Here is a 14,844-nt window from a genome sequence, read left to right as displayed (position 1 = left end):
ACATTGCTTCCGCGCAGTTGGCAGCATTGAGCATGTGAAAATTCCCGCTAAGGCACCCTAACCTTACTTTCCGCTCCAAAAAGAAACACACAACAAATTGTTGAATATTTCACAGAAATATTTATTTAGACTCTGAAATTATAACTTTCTTCTTCTCAGGGATGTCGTTGTGCTTCTTAGCTTTCGAATGCTTTCTACGGTTCAACTCTTTCTTCACCTCCTTCTCCCGAATGGCCGACAATTTCTTCTGATCTTTGTAGATTTTGCTCGGCACATGACGATGCTGAGCAATTCTCCTCACTTGCGGATGAGCGCTGAACTTCTCCTTCAGGGTTTCATTCTGTCTGAAGGCCATCTTCTCTCGAGGTCGCATGGCGCCCAGTTTCTCAGAGGCCCTCGCCTTCCACAGCCGAATGTTCATCTCATCTGATCCGCTGAAGATGTACTTGCTGTCCAGCGACCAGCCGATGCACGTTATGTGCTGCATGCGCTTCGTGTGGTACACATCGCGAGAGTAGTTTTTGAACACGCTGAAAATTCTGATGGTCTTGTCGTAGCTTCCGGACACGATCTCCTGACCCGTCGGCGAGTAATCCACGTCCATCACAGCGGACACGTGACCCTTGTGGATCTTCACAGGGTTCTTCAGGCGCCTCGTGTCGAAGGTGTACAAGTTGTAGTCCTCATTGGCCACGCTGAACGTGAAGGCCTCCATGGGATTCCAGGCGAGCTTGTTGGGACGCATTGTCATGATCACCTTGCGGAGTGGCTTGGCCTCTCGCTGGTCGTACAGAATTATGCTCCTGTCACTGGCACAGGCGGCCAGAAGGGAAGTTTCCACGGCGTTGAAGGCCACCGTGTGCAGCGAATCAACGCCCCACTTGAGAGTCTTCAGTGGCTCATTCCGAGTCTCATCCCAGATCTGGCAAACTTCCCCGCAGGTGGCGAACTGTGGCTGGGATCTGTGATGGCTGATGCCCATAAGGACTGTGCGACTCAGGATGGTGTGAAAAGGCTCCTCTTCCTCGCCAAATTCCGGCGTTGCGCCCTTCCAGAACTTTACACTCTTGTCATTGCCCACAGATATGAAAGACTCCCCGTTTGGCATGTAGACAATCCCATGGACGAAGCCTTCATGCCCGTAGAAATTCCTCATGTTTGTCCTCGAAGGAAGATCCCAGACGCAAATCTGTCCATCGTAGCCCCCGCTGACGAGGCAGGAGAGACTCTGAGGATGCTTTGAGAAGCAGCACACTCCGTCTCTGTGGCCATCCAGACAACCCAGGAAGGGTTTGGCAAACACCCTCTCGAGCTTCGTGGCATTCAGAGCTTGAACGTACTCCCGCTGAGCCTCGAAAGGGTGCAGGGAAGGATCGTAATTCCTTGGCACTGGAAGTGTAAAGAAAGTTAGGTTATTGTTGTTGTTTTGCATTTAACAGACAAAACAATGCGTACTCTTGTGAATGTCCTTCTTTGTCTCCCGCAGATAGTCATCGGGATTCCTGCTAATCACCTTCACTTTCATTGTGCACCTTATTTTAGGGAGAAATTGAGCAAAAAGAGAAACACCTCCACTCAGGAAACGTGAACCACCATTCTGTTCCCAATGTCAGACGTTTGGATAATGATTTCATGATAATAATAAATCATGGATAATTGTGCTCGGTGTGAATCTTGGCTATTCGCCGCGTACTTATATCAATTCAAAAGGCAAAATCACCAAACATTTCCAGAAATCAAATCATTTCACTAATTGTTGTACTCAATCTTCTTTGTTTAATAATTTTTCCATTGTCTTTGCACGGCAAGATAAATTCCGACAAAAAATTTATACATAAATCACAATCATCAATGCAATACGATCAGAATAATAGAAAAAAATGCTCATATCACATGAATCACATTTACAAGAGATCCTTCGGAGTAAGCTGACTCTCACCCTCAGCCAGGTACACTTGGAGTGCTTTAAATAGCAGGCCAATCGCCATGTGCTTCTTTTGCCTCATATTCCAGCACGAGGACGCTCCATAGTAATCCCCGCGCTTGTGATTGGTGAGATGCTGAAGTCCCAGACAGTCTATAAGCGCCGCTTCGCGCGAATACGCCTCCACGGGCAGAACGTTGTGGAAGACGTGCAGACATACAACACCCAAGTCGCAATTCCAGATGTCCATGATTTTAGTGATCTTCTGGTTCTGCAGGCGACGCTCAGCCGTTTTCGCCAGCGGATCCGACATGTAAAACTCTCCGAAGTGCTTGATGGCCTCGTACAGGTGAGCATAAGGACGACTATTCTTGCCTTTGCCCACGTAAAAGATGGACTGCAAGAAGATCTGCCACACTTCATCCGGACTCAGGCTCGATGTTCTGCTGGGCAAATTGGCAGACACCCGCGGATCAATTAGCAAATAGATAAAAGACGTCTTCAGATGACCTTCTCGCCACTTTTTGCTGGGATCCTGAAAGCTCTGTATCATTTCCCTCTCCAGTTTCAAGTATTCCGTGAGATGACGATTCAAGTTCTCCATTTGTAGGCAGTTTATCAGCTCTACCGAGAATTTCAGCTGAGATTTCTGTCCATTTGCCACAAGAGCCACACGCTCGGGGTGTTTGCGGAAGCTCATCAGCCTCTTCAGATACATTCTCTTTGTGGTGTTGGTGATCGGACCCGGCGGATGGCCCAGAGTCGTGAGTTCCTCTCTCAGAGCGTCCGTTTCGTACTCTGACGGTATTTTTAACATCGTGGACAGAGTGGTTTCCGCCGCGTCCTCTCCGCAAGACGATCCTGGCACACCAAACTTGCGCTCGAAGAACTGCACATTATTCTCTGGATCTTCGTGCTGATAAATCTCCACCATGTACAGCACTGAGTTCTGACTGAGGCGCGGGGAGCGGCGAACATCATAAGAATCGTTCTCAGTCTCATGAGCAGTGTAGAATTGGCTCCTGGAGCCACGATCTGAACACTCAGACGTCGTGTCGAGATCACTAAACTGGCTCAGCATCTTCTCCATCTCCTCAATGCAACGAGTGAAGGATTGGCGACTTCTGGAGCTGGACACCTTCTCTCGCCACACGGCAATTTTCGACTGGCGATCTTCGCCATTCGACGAAAAACACTTCGAGTGCTGCTCGAGATTTTCCTTGGTCAGATCAAACAAATTCACTTTCTTCGGTGTACTGTAAATGTTCTCCTTCTCCTCGGGCAGCTGCAGCTGATCCCTCGAGCATCCAGTGCCAGAGTGAGGCGTCTTCCTTCGGTGGGTGATGTGGATATAATAAGGACTGGCAGTGTTGAAGTTTACAGGCGTCCCATCCGGTGTGACGCCCATGCGACCTGCAATCGCTGGAGAAAGGCACATCTCGCTCTGTTTCTTCTGTCTCTTCAGCTTCAGGATGTGATCATGAGCCAAACTGATAATCTCCTGCCGATTCTCCTCGAGAGCGTAAGCAAGTGGACACCTTCCATCATCATCCACAATCTCTAGGTCACCACCCTTCTCCAGAAGCAGGGCGAAGAGCTTCTCATATCCATTGCCAGCCGCAATGTGCATCGGTGTTACTCCGCAGAGGAGCGCCTTCACATTGGGATCGCCGCCGAATTCGCCAAAAATCATATTTGCCGCTGCATCTGCAAAATCTCTGTTTTCCAGGCTCGCAAGAAAGTGCACCGCGGCGTACTGCTTTGACTTCACAATGACATTTGGATCTGCTTGACGATTCTCCAGCAGATATCTCAATGTTCTAAGGAGGAAAAATATGGTCAGGAAGGTCAGAAGGCAAATGAAAGTCAATAACTCACATCAAATTCTCATCATCCAACTCATCAATTAGACACAGTCCTAAACACTGCAGAGCTTTCTCTCTCATCGCCATTGACTCCGATGTACTTCACAATCACCGGAACGATGAAAAACAATGAAAATTTCTGTTGCATCCGCGTCCACTATAAAAATATTCAATATGACATTAGAAGACATTTCTTCACCTATCGCATGGCGTCGCCTCGATCGGCCGTATAACAGTTTTACACTCGATTTTACAGTTCAGAATTGGTTCAGATCAAGTGGATCGAGTTCAGGGATTTTTGGCCAGACAAAGGAAGTGAATCAAAGTTCAAGTACCGGGGCTTCTGCTTAATACTCAAGCAATTCAGTGCAGTGAAGTTTTACTCTGCGTCTCTCCAAGAAATCAGCATGAAGTTCTGGATTCTCCCACTCGTATTTTCAGTGATAAAGTACAGCCGGCTTTTTGCAGTGATTCCAGCTTCTTTTTCACAATTTCTGTATCTTCCCCAGGGTTTTGGGCAGCAACACTGATCAGGGCGATCAGGGTTCCTGTAGCCTGCACAAAAGCTTCCCTGACACCTTCACTTTCGGCGTTTCCACGGCGTCTTACCAAATAGAAGGCGGTTGGAATGCAGATGGAAAGGGCGTGAACATCTGGGATACTCTCACACATGATCATCCAGAACTGATAGCAGATAAATCCAATGGAGACGTCGGACCGGATTCTTACCACCTGTACAAGGAGGACGTGAAGAGACTGAAGGAATTGGGAGTGAATTTCTACCGGTTCTCAGTGTCTTGGAGTAGAATTCTTCCTACAGGCGATGTCTCATCTCTCAACCCGGCCGGAGTGAAGTACTACAGCGATCTGATTGATCTGCTGCTCCAGGAAGGCATTCAGCCCATGGTGACCATGTTCCACTACGATCTTCCACAGTATCTGCAGGATATGGGTGGTCTGCTAAACCCTATCTTCGTGAATTACTTCCGGGAGTACGCTAGGATCTTGTACATGAACTACGGATCTCGTGTGAAGCACTGGATCACATTCAATGAACCCTCAGAGTCATGCATTCTGGGCTACGGCAGTGGAGCTCTAGCACCAGTTCTAAAACTCCATGGAGTCGGAGAGTATTTGTGCGCTTATCACGTTCTGCTGGCCCACGCAGAGGCTTATCATATATACCACATGAACTACGCTGCCAAATTCGGCGGGAAAGTGGGAATAACGCTGGACAGCGGATGGTTCTATCAAAAGTCCCCAGGAAATGATCTGGTGGAGAGAGCAATGGCCTTTCAGCTGGGATTCTTTGCAAATGCCATTTTTAGCCGAGATGGCGGATGGTCAAAGATATTGCAAGAGATTGTGGACAAGAACAGCATGTCGGAAGGACGAGTCTGGTCAAGATTGCCACCATTCAGCCCTGAAGAAGTGCAAAAAGTCAGAGGAACTGCAGACTTTCTCGGATTGAATTACTACACTGCTCGCTTTCTGGAGCCAGCCAACTACGCCGAACCAGCTAATCCGTCCTGGGAGAGGGATCAGAATCTGACGTATTCTGTGGATCCCAGTTGGAAGCGTGCCAAATCTACGTGGCTTTACATGGTGCCTCACGGATTGAGGGATATTCTTAAGTGGATTAAACTTGCCTATGAGAATCCAGAGGTGATCATCACAGAGAATGGCTGGTCAGACAGTGGAGAGCTGGAAGATGATCTGCGCGTGGAGTACCTCAAAGGACACCTTGGGGCTGTGCTGGAAGCTCTTCAGGCTGGCTGCAGAGTGTCTGGATATGCGCACTGGTCACTGCTGGACAATTTTGAATGGATGATGGGCTATACGTAAGTTTAGCTTGTTGGATTGGTTTCTTTGGTTAATATTCCTGCTGCTTTTCAGAGAGAAATTCGGTCTTTACCGTGTGGACAACAAGGATCCCGAGAAGAAGCGCGTGGCGAAAAAGTCCGCCAGAATCTACAAGGAAATCATCAAGACCAGGTTCTGCAGCGACAATTTATCGTCTGAGGACGGGTACAGCAATTAATGGCTAGTGAGGTTATGTATCAGTTTGTTTTTCACGTAAATTTCCGCACTTCTCACGCAATGTCTCGGAAAATTCTTCCCTTTGCACATTCCTTGAGGTGTCTACGGCATTTCTCAACTATTGGCAGAGAAAATCGCCGTGTGGTTGTCACAGGAGTAGGATGTGTATCTCCGGTGGGAGTGTCAGTCGACACCGCCTGGACAAATATCCTTTCCGGCCAGTGTGGCGTAGTGAAGCTCACAGATCCCGCTTATGAGAAGCTCCCAAGTCGTGTGGCAGCTCAAATACCAAGAGAGGAATTTGATCTCTCAAAGGTATTCACGAAGAGCGAGTTGAAGTCCATGTCTCCGGCGATTGTCTACTCTCTAGTCGCTGCCAAAGAAGCTCTAACCAGCTCTCAGTGGACGCCAACTGAGCAGGAGGCGCAGAACCGCACAGGCGTGTCAGTGGGAATCGGAATGGTCGATTTTGTGGACATTTGCGAGGCAAATGATGCCTTGAGGCAGGGCTACAACCGCGTGAGTCCCTTCTTTGTGCCTCGCATTCTGCCCAACATGGCCGCAGGGCAGATCAGCATAAAGTATGGTTTCAGAGGCCCAAATCATGCTGTCTCCACAGCATGCGCCACCGGAGCTCACGCCATTGGGGATGGCTTTAGATTCATACAGAGAAATGAGGCTGACGTGATGGTTTGCGGTGCTGGAGAAGCGTCAATAAGTCCTCTGGCTTTTGCAGGTTTCTGCCGACTTCGAGCTCTCAGCACTGCCTTTAATGATGACCCCCAGAGTGCCTCCAGACCATTTGACGCGAAGAGAGACGGCTTCGTCATGGGCGAGGGAGCGGCGATTCTCATTCTGGAGGAGCTAGAGCACGCCAAGAGCAGAAATGCCCCAATTCTGGGCGAAATCCTGGGCTACGGCTGCTCTGGAGATGCTTCTCATCTCACTTCCCCGCGAGAAGACGGCCTGGGCGCTTTTTTGGCCATGCAGCGCGCTCTCGAGGATGCCCAACTGCTGCCCGAAGACATATCCTACATAAACGCTCATGCGACATCAACTCCAATCGGAGATGCCATCGAGTGCCGGGCGATCTCTCGTCTCTTTGGCGATCACGCGTCCAAGCTCGCGGTGTCCTCAACCAAGGGCGCTCATGGACATCTCCTAGGATCCGCCGGAAATCTCGAGGCGCTCTTCACACTCCTTGCCTGCCGAGATGGCCAACTTCCGCCCACGATAAACCTCAGCAGCACTTCTGACGACATGAAGCACCTCAACTTCGTGGCCAACAGGAGCCAGAGCTGGCCGAGTGTTCGGCGCCGGATCGCCCTTAAGAATGCCTTCGGATTCGGAGGCACAAATGCGTGCCTGTGCCTGGCCGAGTTCAGATAGTCACGAGATGCTTTGCATTTTATTTATTCATTTCGGTTACTCGCGTCTTTGTTTCCATCCTCTCTCATCGCTTCCGATAACAGAACTACAATAAGAGTTCAAAACTCTCCCTTTCGGAATCATCGCGCTAGACAACAATAAAGAGTAATGGGATTTATTGGAACAATATGTCCATGCTGTGAAGCTGCTGCTGCCACCAAAACACTAATCCTGCCTCCGTCTTCACAATTCCTTTCGCTCCTCCTCAGCATCGCTTACTTGGCCGTCGACGTCTTCATGCACAGCTGAGCGAAGTTCCTGCGCAAGTTCTGTCGAATCTCCTCGCGAGCCTGCTTCAAGTTGGCATGTCGCAGCTTAAACTCCTGCACCACCTCATCTGGGATATAGTTCACGTCCTCCCCGACGTCCTCTTCAGCCTCCGACTGATTTCCCTGCGAGTGAACGATATTTTTGTATTTAGAGACATAAGAATTTCACATGATTACGAAGGAAGCTTACAAATGACTGTGAACAAAATGAGATTGTGTTGTAACAAAGCGTTAAAGATTCGAGCAGAATAAAATGTTAGTAGAAACAGAGAAGGATTAGCAAGAGATTCTACAGCAAAAGCCACTCACCAGCATCTCCTGCAGACTGAGGAGTTGACCGCACACGTTGGCAGACTGTCTTCCACAGCTCCCATTCTTGTTCTTGTAGTTGTGCTCGGGTGATCCACCGCGGTGACAGCGTCCGTCGTCCGCTCTACTCGGATCGTGATTGCAGAAGCCTTCGGAACACGCCACCTCAGATCCCTCCGGCGTGCTGGACAGACTAGAGACACCAGAGTGGGCAGTGGATGAGAGAATGGACTCATGATTGGATGGCTCCGACACATAGCCACCATCGATGGACTGAGTGCACGCGTTGTTCTCACAGGAATGACAAGAAGTCACGGAAATCTCATCCTTGATATCCTCCACCGCCTTCCCCATGAGACAGCCTCTGTCGCCACCTCCTCTATCCTTGGAATTGTTGTTGTTGTTCACCGCACTTGTCTTTTTCTCCCGCTGCTGTCCCACCGTCTCCTTGGCACTCTTCTTGCTCTTCTTCTTCTGCTCGCATGCGTCCCTTCGCATCAGCTCCTCCTCCTCGGCATCCTCCTCAGACTCATCCTCCTCCTGCCTGTCATTCGCCACCACCGCCACATGGGATTCATCCTCCTCCTCTTCCTCCTCCTCCGATCCACCGCCATTGCACGAGCGACACGACGCCATGCCCTTCTTCTCGCTCTTCTTCCTCTTCTTCTTCAGCTTCTTCTGCTCGCGGCGCTGCTCCTTCGCCCTCTCCGCCCGACTGATCTCCTCGTACAGCAACTCGAGATTACTCTTGCCACGCTTCTTCTCCACCGCCATGTCGAAGCTGCGACAGAGACAGTGCACGGACACCGCCGCCAACACCTGGCACGCATTCTCCTCCTCCTTCAGCACCATATGAATCCGACGCAGTCTCTCATATATGCACATCCCAATGCACGTTAATACTTCCTCCTGGGCGATCTCCATTGTCTTCGCGTGGCGCTCGCGGTGCCTCGATCCGTTGCCATTGAGTTCCGGCTCAGCCCGCTTGATCAGCCCATCGATATAATCCGCCTTCGTCTGCAAATGGATATGCTTTTCGTCCGGACATCGCTTTATTCCCGCGTACAGAGCCGCCACGAAGCCCTTCTCTTTCGGCGGGCTGTTCTCCCCAATCAGGAACGCATACGCTTTCTCCACCTGCAACAGACAGACAATGCCATATCTCAATCACCAATGCGATAGTCACGAAATTTGTGTTAGACAAGAACATTGAAAGGTTAGAGACCTCAGAGAGACACTCGTGAAGGCCTTTGGCTCATGTTATATAAAAGAAATGACAAGATCGATAAATTGTCACACGCTCTCAGTGATGGTAGTGATTTGAGGCCTCCTTCGCTCTTGATAACCTCTCGGCAAGAAGCTCAGAAATTGCTCAAAAATGTAAGAGAATGAAGACTTGAAACAGTATAATCTGTCGTGAATTGGGTCTAAAAATAAGTATACCAAAGATTTTCATGAAAGACCCGAGAGAAAAATGTTATTCTAGTCATATCAAAATGAGTCAATTAACAATTAACAGTATCTTGACCTGCTTTTCCCTCCTCTACACTCAACGTCACATCCATAAGCGCGCCACAATTAAAATGAAAATGATTGGGCAACTGAATTTGGAGGCACAAGAAAAGTACCTTCGTTCGGCAATCTTGGCAGAATTTGTGCTTCTTCAGATACCCGTCCAGGGTGTCCTGCAATTCTTGCGAATCAATTATGACCACCTCCTCGCGACACCGCTTCTTCATGCAGCTCCACACATCTTGCCACAGCTCCGAGAACGGGCGCGATCTGAATGTATCGAGAGAGTGCAGTCCACAGCGCGAGCTTTTCTTGCTGCGCGGCATGTTGTCCAGGAGATTGTTGAGTAGCGTGCTGTGATTGTGCAGGAGCGTGCAGATCGCCACTGGCGTGGCCACCTTCTCCTCCGCCACCGTCAGCACTCCGCTGCTTGTGATGACCAGTGGGTCCAGCGTGGGGAATTCGCACTGTCGCATCTGCATGAACAGCCGCTCCACGTTCCGGCGACAGCCCACGCACGGCACGCTCTGGCTCAGCACCGACGTGAACTCCTCGCACGACACCTGCAGCGATCGCTTGAACTCATCCTGCGTGAGAATCGCGTACTTGCGCAGAAACTCCTCCAAGTCCCGGCCGCGCACAGTCGGATGGTCGAACACGAGACCCTTCGTGTTCAAATCCATCAGCATCTGCAAAAGAGAAATCAATCATAAGAAAGTGTAAAAATACTTCTTTCTCTCCCTCTTCGACAGCTCAAAATGCACCCAAGAACATGTCACATTTCGGTGACTTTCTAAAAAAAACGCCGCGCGCCATCCAAATATGTCATGCAGTCCAATTTCATCATCAACTTCCTGCATCTTCGATGGTCGACTGATAGAAATGGGTATTGATTGTGCCTCATTAAAAAACAGCTGTTTTTCTTTTCGTCTCTACGGAAATTATTACTTTTCGCGATAGTACTTTACACACGTTACGCATTATGCAGATATGTGCAAAAATTGTTATCGCACTCAATAAAAAGAAAATAGTATAATAAAGTCATAAAAGCAAGCATGACTTGATCTTTATTCGAATGTTCTATAATTCATTATTGTTGTGATAGAATCTATCAAGACAGAATTTAGAATTTCCGGGACTGAAGGTGCCTAACTTGTATGGCTAGGCAATTAGGCTACATAATAGGAATATTTTTCTTCATTTTCCTACATGCATTGATATGTATTATTTTCTAATTTTTCTTCATAAAACAAATTAATGAGATTCATTTGTAGATTAGTTCACGAAGCAGCAATTTTTCTAAGCCACCCTAAGAGTTAAACACCTCCCTAGGTTCTCTTCCAGGCCCTCAACGCGCCACCTCGACTCACGCCTAAAGAACTGTGAGCACAGTCGCCTCGTGACTCATTCGCGACGCGACTCGCATAGCATCTTGGCCACTTTCTAATTCCCTCAGCATTTCGCATCACCCGAGATGCCATTATGCTGAATATGTGAAAATCTCTCTCTCGCTGCCATTCATTGATGCATTTCCGTTAGATTCACCTGCAATTGGGAGTCTCACGGGGGCCTCATTGTGTGTGTGCGTACTTGAAATTCAATCACAGCTGAGACTTGTGACCCACATCCGGACATTCTCACAGGTTTCTCGCTGGAGACCCACTTTGGACTGGCCATCGGAAGCACTTCATCTCACACTGACCCAAATACCACACGCATATTCGCTCGCGCGCGCTGCTCTGGGGCGCTTCCGGACAGCGGCCAATTGAGAGACTCGGGCCCGTTGTCTCTTGTCATTGGTTTTTATCTCACCCTGGCTGTCTTCAATGGTGATTTATTGCCGCGGCCGTGGATTTTGGCCTGTTTTCTCCTACTCAGAAAATGACCCACCCTGGCGCCCTTCCATAGGAAAATCCCCACAAATCATATGCTCCGCGTGGCGATCACATCCCCGTGTGGCAGAGAAACTCTCTCCGCTGTCGAAGAATAAAGAAAATTCCCCGGAAAGTGGAAATGTGTTGGTCATTCATAGGAGGCGATTTAACAATGGTGGTGCGGAAAAATGTGCATTTTCCCAGGTGATTGACCTGAGTGAGTGCGTGAAAATCCGTCCACTTGAAGCCTCTACTCCTAGTGCATATCATCCCCATGAAATTGAGTGTGCCATCGCACGGTATTTACCATTAAATTGTCCCCAACGACAAGCGGGAGCTGTCGTCGCCCAATATTTTTGACACTCTCCTCCTCCGAGCGATACACATACACAAGTTTTGCCATTTTTCACCAAAATTGCACCAGCAACTGGTCGGTTCTTCACTACAGCAGATAGTACACACTTTGCGCTATTGTTTTTCACTTAATTTTCCCTGAAACACACACTTGATCACCGTGAAAAACAGAAAATTATCACCACGTCGCCCAAGATTACAAGAGGCAAGCGGCCATTTGCAAAATTATGTGAAATTTCAACCGATTGCAAGTACGCTTTTGCACCGGTAGCGCTGCCATCGCCCATCAGGCAAGCCGAATTCAAATGGAAAATTTTGTTTATTCTAATTCGATTTTCCAACAAAATATCTTGCAAAATATTCACCCAATAATGGTGATCACACTACAAGACACCGTGTGGAGTCAAACAGCAGAAGAGGTGCATCTTCGAGTCATCTTCAGTGGTAAATTGGAGCACAAGAAGTTGGATATTCTCACGCACAGGGAGTTTCTCAAACTCCATCATCCTCCCTTATTTTGTGAAATTTTCCTATCCAACCCAATTGATACTGTTAAGAGCAAGTGTCGCATCCTGGAGAATGAGGTGAGATTCACACTAAAGAAGCTAGAGAGCCAAGATTGGGAAACATTCGAGAAAATCGCAGAAAAGGCAGAGAAAATTCAAATGAAGAGGGACTTTGTAACGGACTTGCACATGCAACATGAAGAGGATGTGAAAGAAAAGGTTCAGCAGAAGGCAAATGCACGTCAAAAGGACATGGAAAAGGAGATCTCAAGAGACGCAGAGAGACAGAAAGAAATTGAAAAGTTTAACAGAAGCATTTGCCAGAAAGAAAGTGCGAAAATTGAGGAATTGAGGATTGAGAAACCGAAGAAAACCCGTGCGATTTGCATTCCGGAAGTGCGAAAGCAGGGAAACATTACCGTTGAATTCACAGATAGACGTTTTCCCACGCCGAAGCGTGAATCTCAAGATCATTTAGAGCAGGAATGGATTAAGAAGCAATACGAAGCCAGGAAAGTCGTCGGTAAGATCATTTGCTGAATAATGAATTTGAGCTTTTGTAACAAAATCTCATAATTTTCCATTGTAGGATTTATCGAGGAAGATCTCAAGCCGGAAGAGAGAAATCCAGAATGGCTAAAAGAGAAGGCAGCAGACTTCTTCGGGAAGAAGAACTACTTGGGAGCCATTTCGGCCTATTCGACAGCCATTCAACTCACTCCTGAGTGCTATGATCTCTTCTTGAACCGCTCAGCTTGCCAAATGGCAATGGGAAATCTGCAGAGATGCATCGAGGACTGTTCCAGGGCTTATGAATTGCTAACACCAGCCGTCGAAGCGAATCTCTCTGCGCGAATTCAGTGTTTGGCGCGCAGAGGAGCCGCTCTCTGCAAACTGGGACTCATGAGACAAGGTCTGGATGAACTCCAGGCCGCCCTGAAGCTTAACCCAGCGGATGAGAAACTCCGCCGGGATGTTGAAATGATAAAACAGAGACTCCTTGAAGACTCCGACACGGATTAGTTGTGTATTTCACTGTTCAATGTTGACTTGCAGACTGAGAATAGATTCTTCAGTGAGTAACAGTGTCACTTCATTGAGCACAGTCATCCCTATCACCTGCCCGCCTGCGTTCTCCAGTGATACCACCTTCTGCTGCCCCAGAGTCACTTGGGGCCCTGAGCGCTTCCTCAGGCCAGTTGCAGTGTCGTACTTCGCCTTGTAGATGAAGACATGCCGCTCAGGCTCGCAGATCACTGCGTAGGACAGATCCGGGGCACAGGAGACGTACTTCCGTTGTTGCTTCGATGCTAGCACATAAGCAAAGGCGTCCAGAGTGCCTTCGTGCCGGAGGATCCACTCGCCAGGCGTTTGAAGTGGTAGCCAAAGGCAGCAATCGACGTCGTGACGCAGGGCAATTGCAGCTGGTTGTCCTGGTCGCAGAGATGGCAATGCGAAAAGTGGTGAACAACTCCCTAGATTGGCTTTGTGAGTCATTCTGTGAGTTCCACCGTCAAATCTGGCCAAGAAGTGATCAGCATCATCATCGCCACGATCACAGTCCTCAATTTTATTGTCCAGCGAGAAGATTTCTGACTCATTCGGTTGGCTCTCCTCTTCCAATCTCTCTCCGGGAAGCAGATGAGGCCAGTTTTCGCCCTCAACACTTTTCACCAGAGTGACTTGGAAGGATTTGTTATGCAAATTCCACGTGGTCAAATCCTTGTCGATTTCCGCGAAAAGTTCTCCCTTCAGAACAATGTCCTCCTTGAACTGCACAGAGATTTCTTTCCCAATGAACTTCACCTGATAATCTGACTTCTCTGCTTCTTCTCTCTCGCGGAATGTAATCACTATATCTTCATCCGTTTGCTTCCAAGTGTAGTCTTCCTCCTGGACATTCGGGATGTCATCAACAATGGGATTCTCGGAGTCATAAGTGAACTTTACAGCCTTTCCTGCAGCCACAATCACTCCGGAAGAGTTTGACGTGAGGACTGAGTAAAAGATTGACGATCTTGACCGCAATTCCCGGTGAGTGCTGACTTTCTTCTCACTCAAGTCAATGGCAATCCATTCGAGAACACTCTCGAATACACCATCCGTCTGCTCAATCCGCATCAGGAGGCAGTGAATCTTTCGGCACTCCTCTTGAATCTCCAGGCGTGCATCTCGCAGCACAAAGCCAGCCTTCTCGTCCGGAATTGCCCTCACGTGAGCCAATTGCTTCCACTCCTGTGCTCTTGTCCTGTCTCCCGTGTCCACAATCTCAATCCAAGCCACTCCATCTCCAATCACCGCAAACTTCTCAGAGATAAACACGATTGTCAAGTTGAAGTGTCCAGCGAGTCTCTCTGCACTCTTTCGCACCCGGAAAACACTCCCAATCGGCTTGAAGCGCCCCTCTTGCAGACCGTACTGCACCCTCCTCACCATCCACGTCGTGTCAATGTAGTAACTGGTGTCGCTGGTCCAGGGATCGTGGATCAAGTGATTCTGCAGACTGAACAGCTCCGCATGAAGGAAACTGTACTGAGCATCGCTCTGGTGTACTCGATCTGGAGTGGCCTGGAGTTTCTCCTTCACAATTGCAACAGGCTCTAGCGATAGTTTGTATCCATCGAAATTACTCCTCAGCAAATTCCTGTCCGCCCGCAATTCAATGATTTTGCAATCCATCGCGTGTTTTTGTTTACATTCACCCTTGGATGCGGCAACACTATAAGACTCCTTCCCGCGCGCAGTGCCATCTGCTCAAAAAGT

General features: G+C 48.6%; 7 protein-coding genes across 7 annotated transcripts; 3 read left to right on the top strand and 4 right to left on the bottom strand.

Moving 5' to 3' along the window:
* Positions 1 to 121: 121 nt before the first annotated feature.
* LOC132259219 (DDB1- and CUL4-associated factor 13) lies at positions 122 to 1,623 on the bottom strand. Its single transcript, XM_059756774.1, has 2 exons — positions 1,456 to 1,623; positions 122 to 1,389 (listed from the first exon to the last, which is right to left on the bottom strand). Exons 1-2 carry the CDS (start codon positions 1,523 to 1,525, stop codon positions 122 to 124), a joined length of 1,338 nt encoding a protein of 445 aa, XP_059612757.1. The 5' UTR covers positions 1,526 to 1,623.
* Positions 1,624 to 1,692: 69 nt separating this feature from the next.
* Positions 1,693 to 3,888, bottom strand: LOC132260809 (ankyrin repeat and LEM domain-containing protein 1). The gene is made up of 2 exons (XM_059759159.1): positions 3,803 to 3,888; positions 1,693 to 3,744 (listed from the first exon to the last, which is right to left on the bottom strand). The coding sequence occupies exons 1-2, from the start codon at positions 3,874 to 3,876 to the stop codon at positions 1,905 to 1,907; spliced, it is 1,914 nt and encodes a 637-aa protein (XP_059615142.1). The 5' UTR covers positions 3,877 to 3,888; the 3' UTR covers positions 1,693 to 1,904.
* A 157-nt stretch (positions 3,889 to 4,045) lies between these two features.
* On the top strand, positions 4,046 to 5,835 carry LOC132260806 (myrosinase 1-like). Its single transcript, XM_059759155.1, has 3 exons — positions 4,046 to 4,237; positions 4,299 to 5,630; positions 5,686 to 5,835. The coding sequence occupies exons 1-3, from the start codon at positions 4,197 to 4,199 to the stop codon at positions 5,828 to 5,830; spliced, it is 1,518 nt and encodes a 505-aa protein (XP_059615138.1). The 5' UTR covers positions 4,046 to 4,196; the 3' UTR covers positions 5,831 to 5,835.
* Positions 5,836 to 5,844: 9 nt separating this feature from the next.
* Positions 5,845 to 7,218, top strand: LOC132260807 (3-oxoacyl-[acyl-carrier-protein] synthase, mitochondrial). The gene has a single exon (XM_059759156.1). It carries the CDS (start codon positions 5,845 to 5,847, stop codon positions 7,216 to 7,218), a length of 1,374 nt encoding a protein of 457 aa, XP_059615139.1.
* A 227-nt stretch (positions 7,219 to 7,445) lies between these two features.
* LOC132260805 (gametogenetin-binding protein 2-like) lies at positions 7,446 to 11,801 on the bottom strand. The gene is made up of 4 exons (XM_059759154.1): positions 11,529 to 11,801; positions 9,464 to 10,036; positions 7,836 to 8,972; positions 7,446 to 7,649 (listed from the first exon to the last, which is right to left on the bottom strand). Exons 1-4 carry the CDS (start codon positions 11,622 to 11,624, stop codon positions 7,473 to 7,475), a joined length of 1,983 nt encoding a protein of 660 aa, XP_059615137.1. The 5' UTR covers positions 11,625 to 11,801; the 3' UTR covers positions 7,446 to 7,472.
* Positions 11,802 to 11,859: 58 nt separating this feature from the next.
* Positions 11,860 to 13,104, top strand: LOC132259566 (dynein axonemal assembly factor 4). The gene is made up of 2 exons (XM_059757255.1): positions 11,860 to 12,604; positions 12,671 to 13,104. Exons 1-2 carry the CDS (start codon positions 11,881 to 11,883, stop codon positions 13,102 to 13,104), a joined length of 1,158 nt encoding a protein of 385 aa, XP_059613238.1. The 5' UTR covers positions 11,860 to 11,880.
* Positions 13,079 to 14,822, bottom strand: LOC132259564 (nudC domain-containing protein 1). The gene has a single exon (XM_059757253.1). It carries the CDS (start codon positions 14,758 to 14,760, stop codon positions 13,114 to 13,116), a length of 1,647 nt encoding a protein of 548 aa, XP_059613236.1. The 5' UTR covers positions 14,761 to 14,822; the 3' UTR covers positions 13,079 to 13,113.
* Between the last annotated feature and the right edge of the window lie 22 nt (positions 14,823 to 14,844).

Source organism: Phlebotomus argentipes, unplaced genomic scaffold, assembly GCF_947086385.1.
Source record: "Phlebotomus argentipes unplaced genomic scaffold, Phlebotomus argentipes genome assembly scaffold_18, whole genome shotgun sequence".
Taxonomy (NCBI): domain Eukaryota; kingdom Metazoa; phylum Arthropoda; class Insecta; order Diptera; family Psychodidae; genus Phlebotomus; species Phlebotomus argentipes.
The sequence above is the reverse complement of the archived record's forward strand: the minus strand, read 5'-3'. Positions and strand labels throughout refer to the sequence as shown.

Bases quoted from the DNA above. Each gene is read 5' to 3' on its own strand.
- LOC132260805 (XM_059759154.1), bottom strand. From the start codon at position 11,624: ATGGCAAAACTTGTGTATGTGTATCGCTCGGAGGAGGAGAGTGTCAAA. The intron at 10,037-11,528 runs GTAAATACCGTG...TCTCTTTTGCAG, and splicing joins TCGTTGGGGACAATTTAATG to ATGCTGATGGATTTGAACAC. The intron at 7,650-7,835 runs GTGAGTGGCTTT...GTTCACTCGCAG, and splicing joins TCAGTCTGCAGGAGATGCTG to GGAAATCAGTCGGAGGCTGA.
- LOC132260809 (XM_059759159.1), bottom strand. From the start codon at position 3,876: ATGGCGATGAGAGAGAAAGCTCTGCAGTGTTTAGGACTGTGTCTAATT. The intron at 3,745-3,802 runs GTGAGTTATTGA...TTTCCTCCTTAG, and splicing joins TTGGATGATGAGAATTTGAT to AACATTGAGATATCTGCTGG.
- LOC132259566 (XM_059757255.1), top strand. From the start codon at position 11,881: ATGGAAAATTTTGTTTATTCTAATTCGATTTTCCAACAAAATATCTTG. The intron at 12,605-12,670 runs GTAAGATCATTT...TTTCCATTGTAG, and splicing joins CGAAGCCAGGAAAGTCGTCG to GATTTATCGAGGAAGATCTC.
- LOC132260807 (XM_059759156.1), top strand. From the start codon at position 5,845: ATGTATCAGTTTGTTTTTCACGTAAATTTCCGCACTTCTCACGCAATG.
- LOC132260806 (XM_059759155.1), top strand. From the start codon at position 4,197: ATGAAGTTCTGGATTCTCCCACTCGTATTTTCAGTGATAAA. The intron at 4,238-4,298 runs GTACAGCCGGCT...TATCTTCCCCAG, and splicing joins CTCGTATTTTCAGTGATAAA to GGTTTTGGGCAGCAACACTG. The intron at 5,631-5,685 runs GTAAGTTTAGCT...GCTGCTTTTCAG, and splicing joins GAATGGATGATGGGCTATAC to AGAGAAATTCGGTCTTTACC.
- LOC132259219 (XM_059756774.1), bottom strand. From the start codon at position 1,525: ATGAAAGTGAAGGTGATTAGCAGGAATCCCGATGACTATCTGCGGGAG. The intron at 1,390-1,455 runs GTACGCATTGTT...TTACACTTCCAG, and splicing joins AAAGAAGGACATTCACAAGA to TGCCAAGGAATTACGATCCT.
- LOC132259564 (XM_059757253.1), bottom strand. From the start codon at position 14,760: ATGGATTGCAAAATCATTGAATTGCGGGCGGACAGGAATTTGCTGAGG.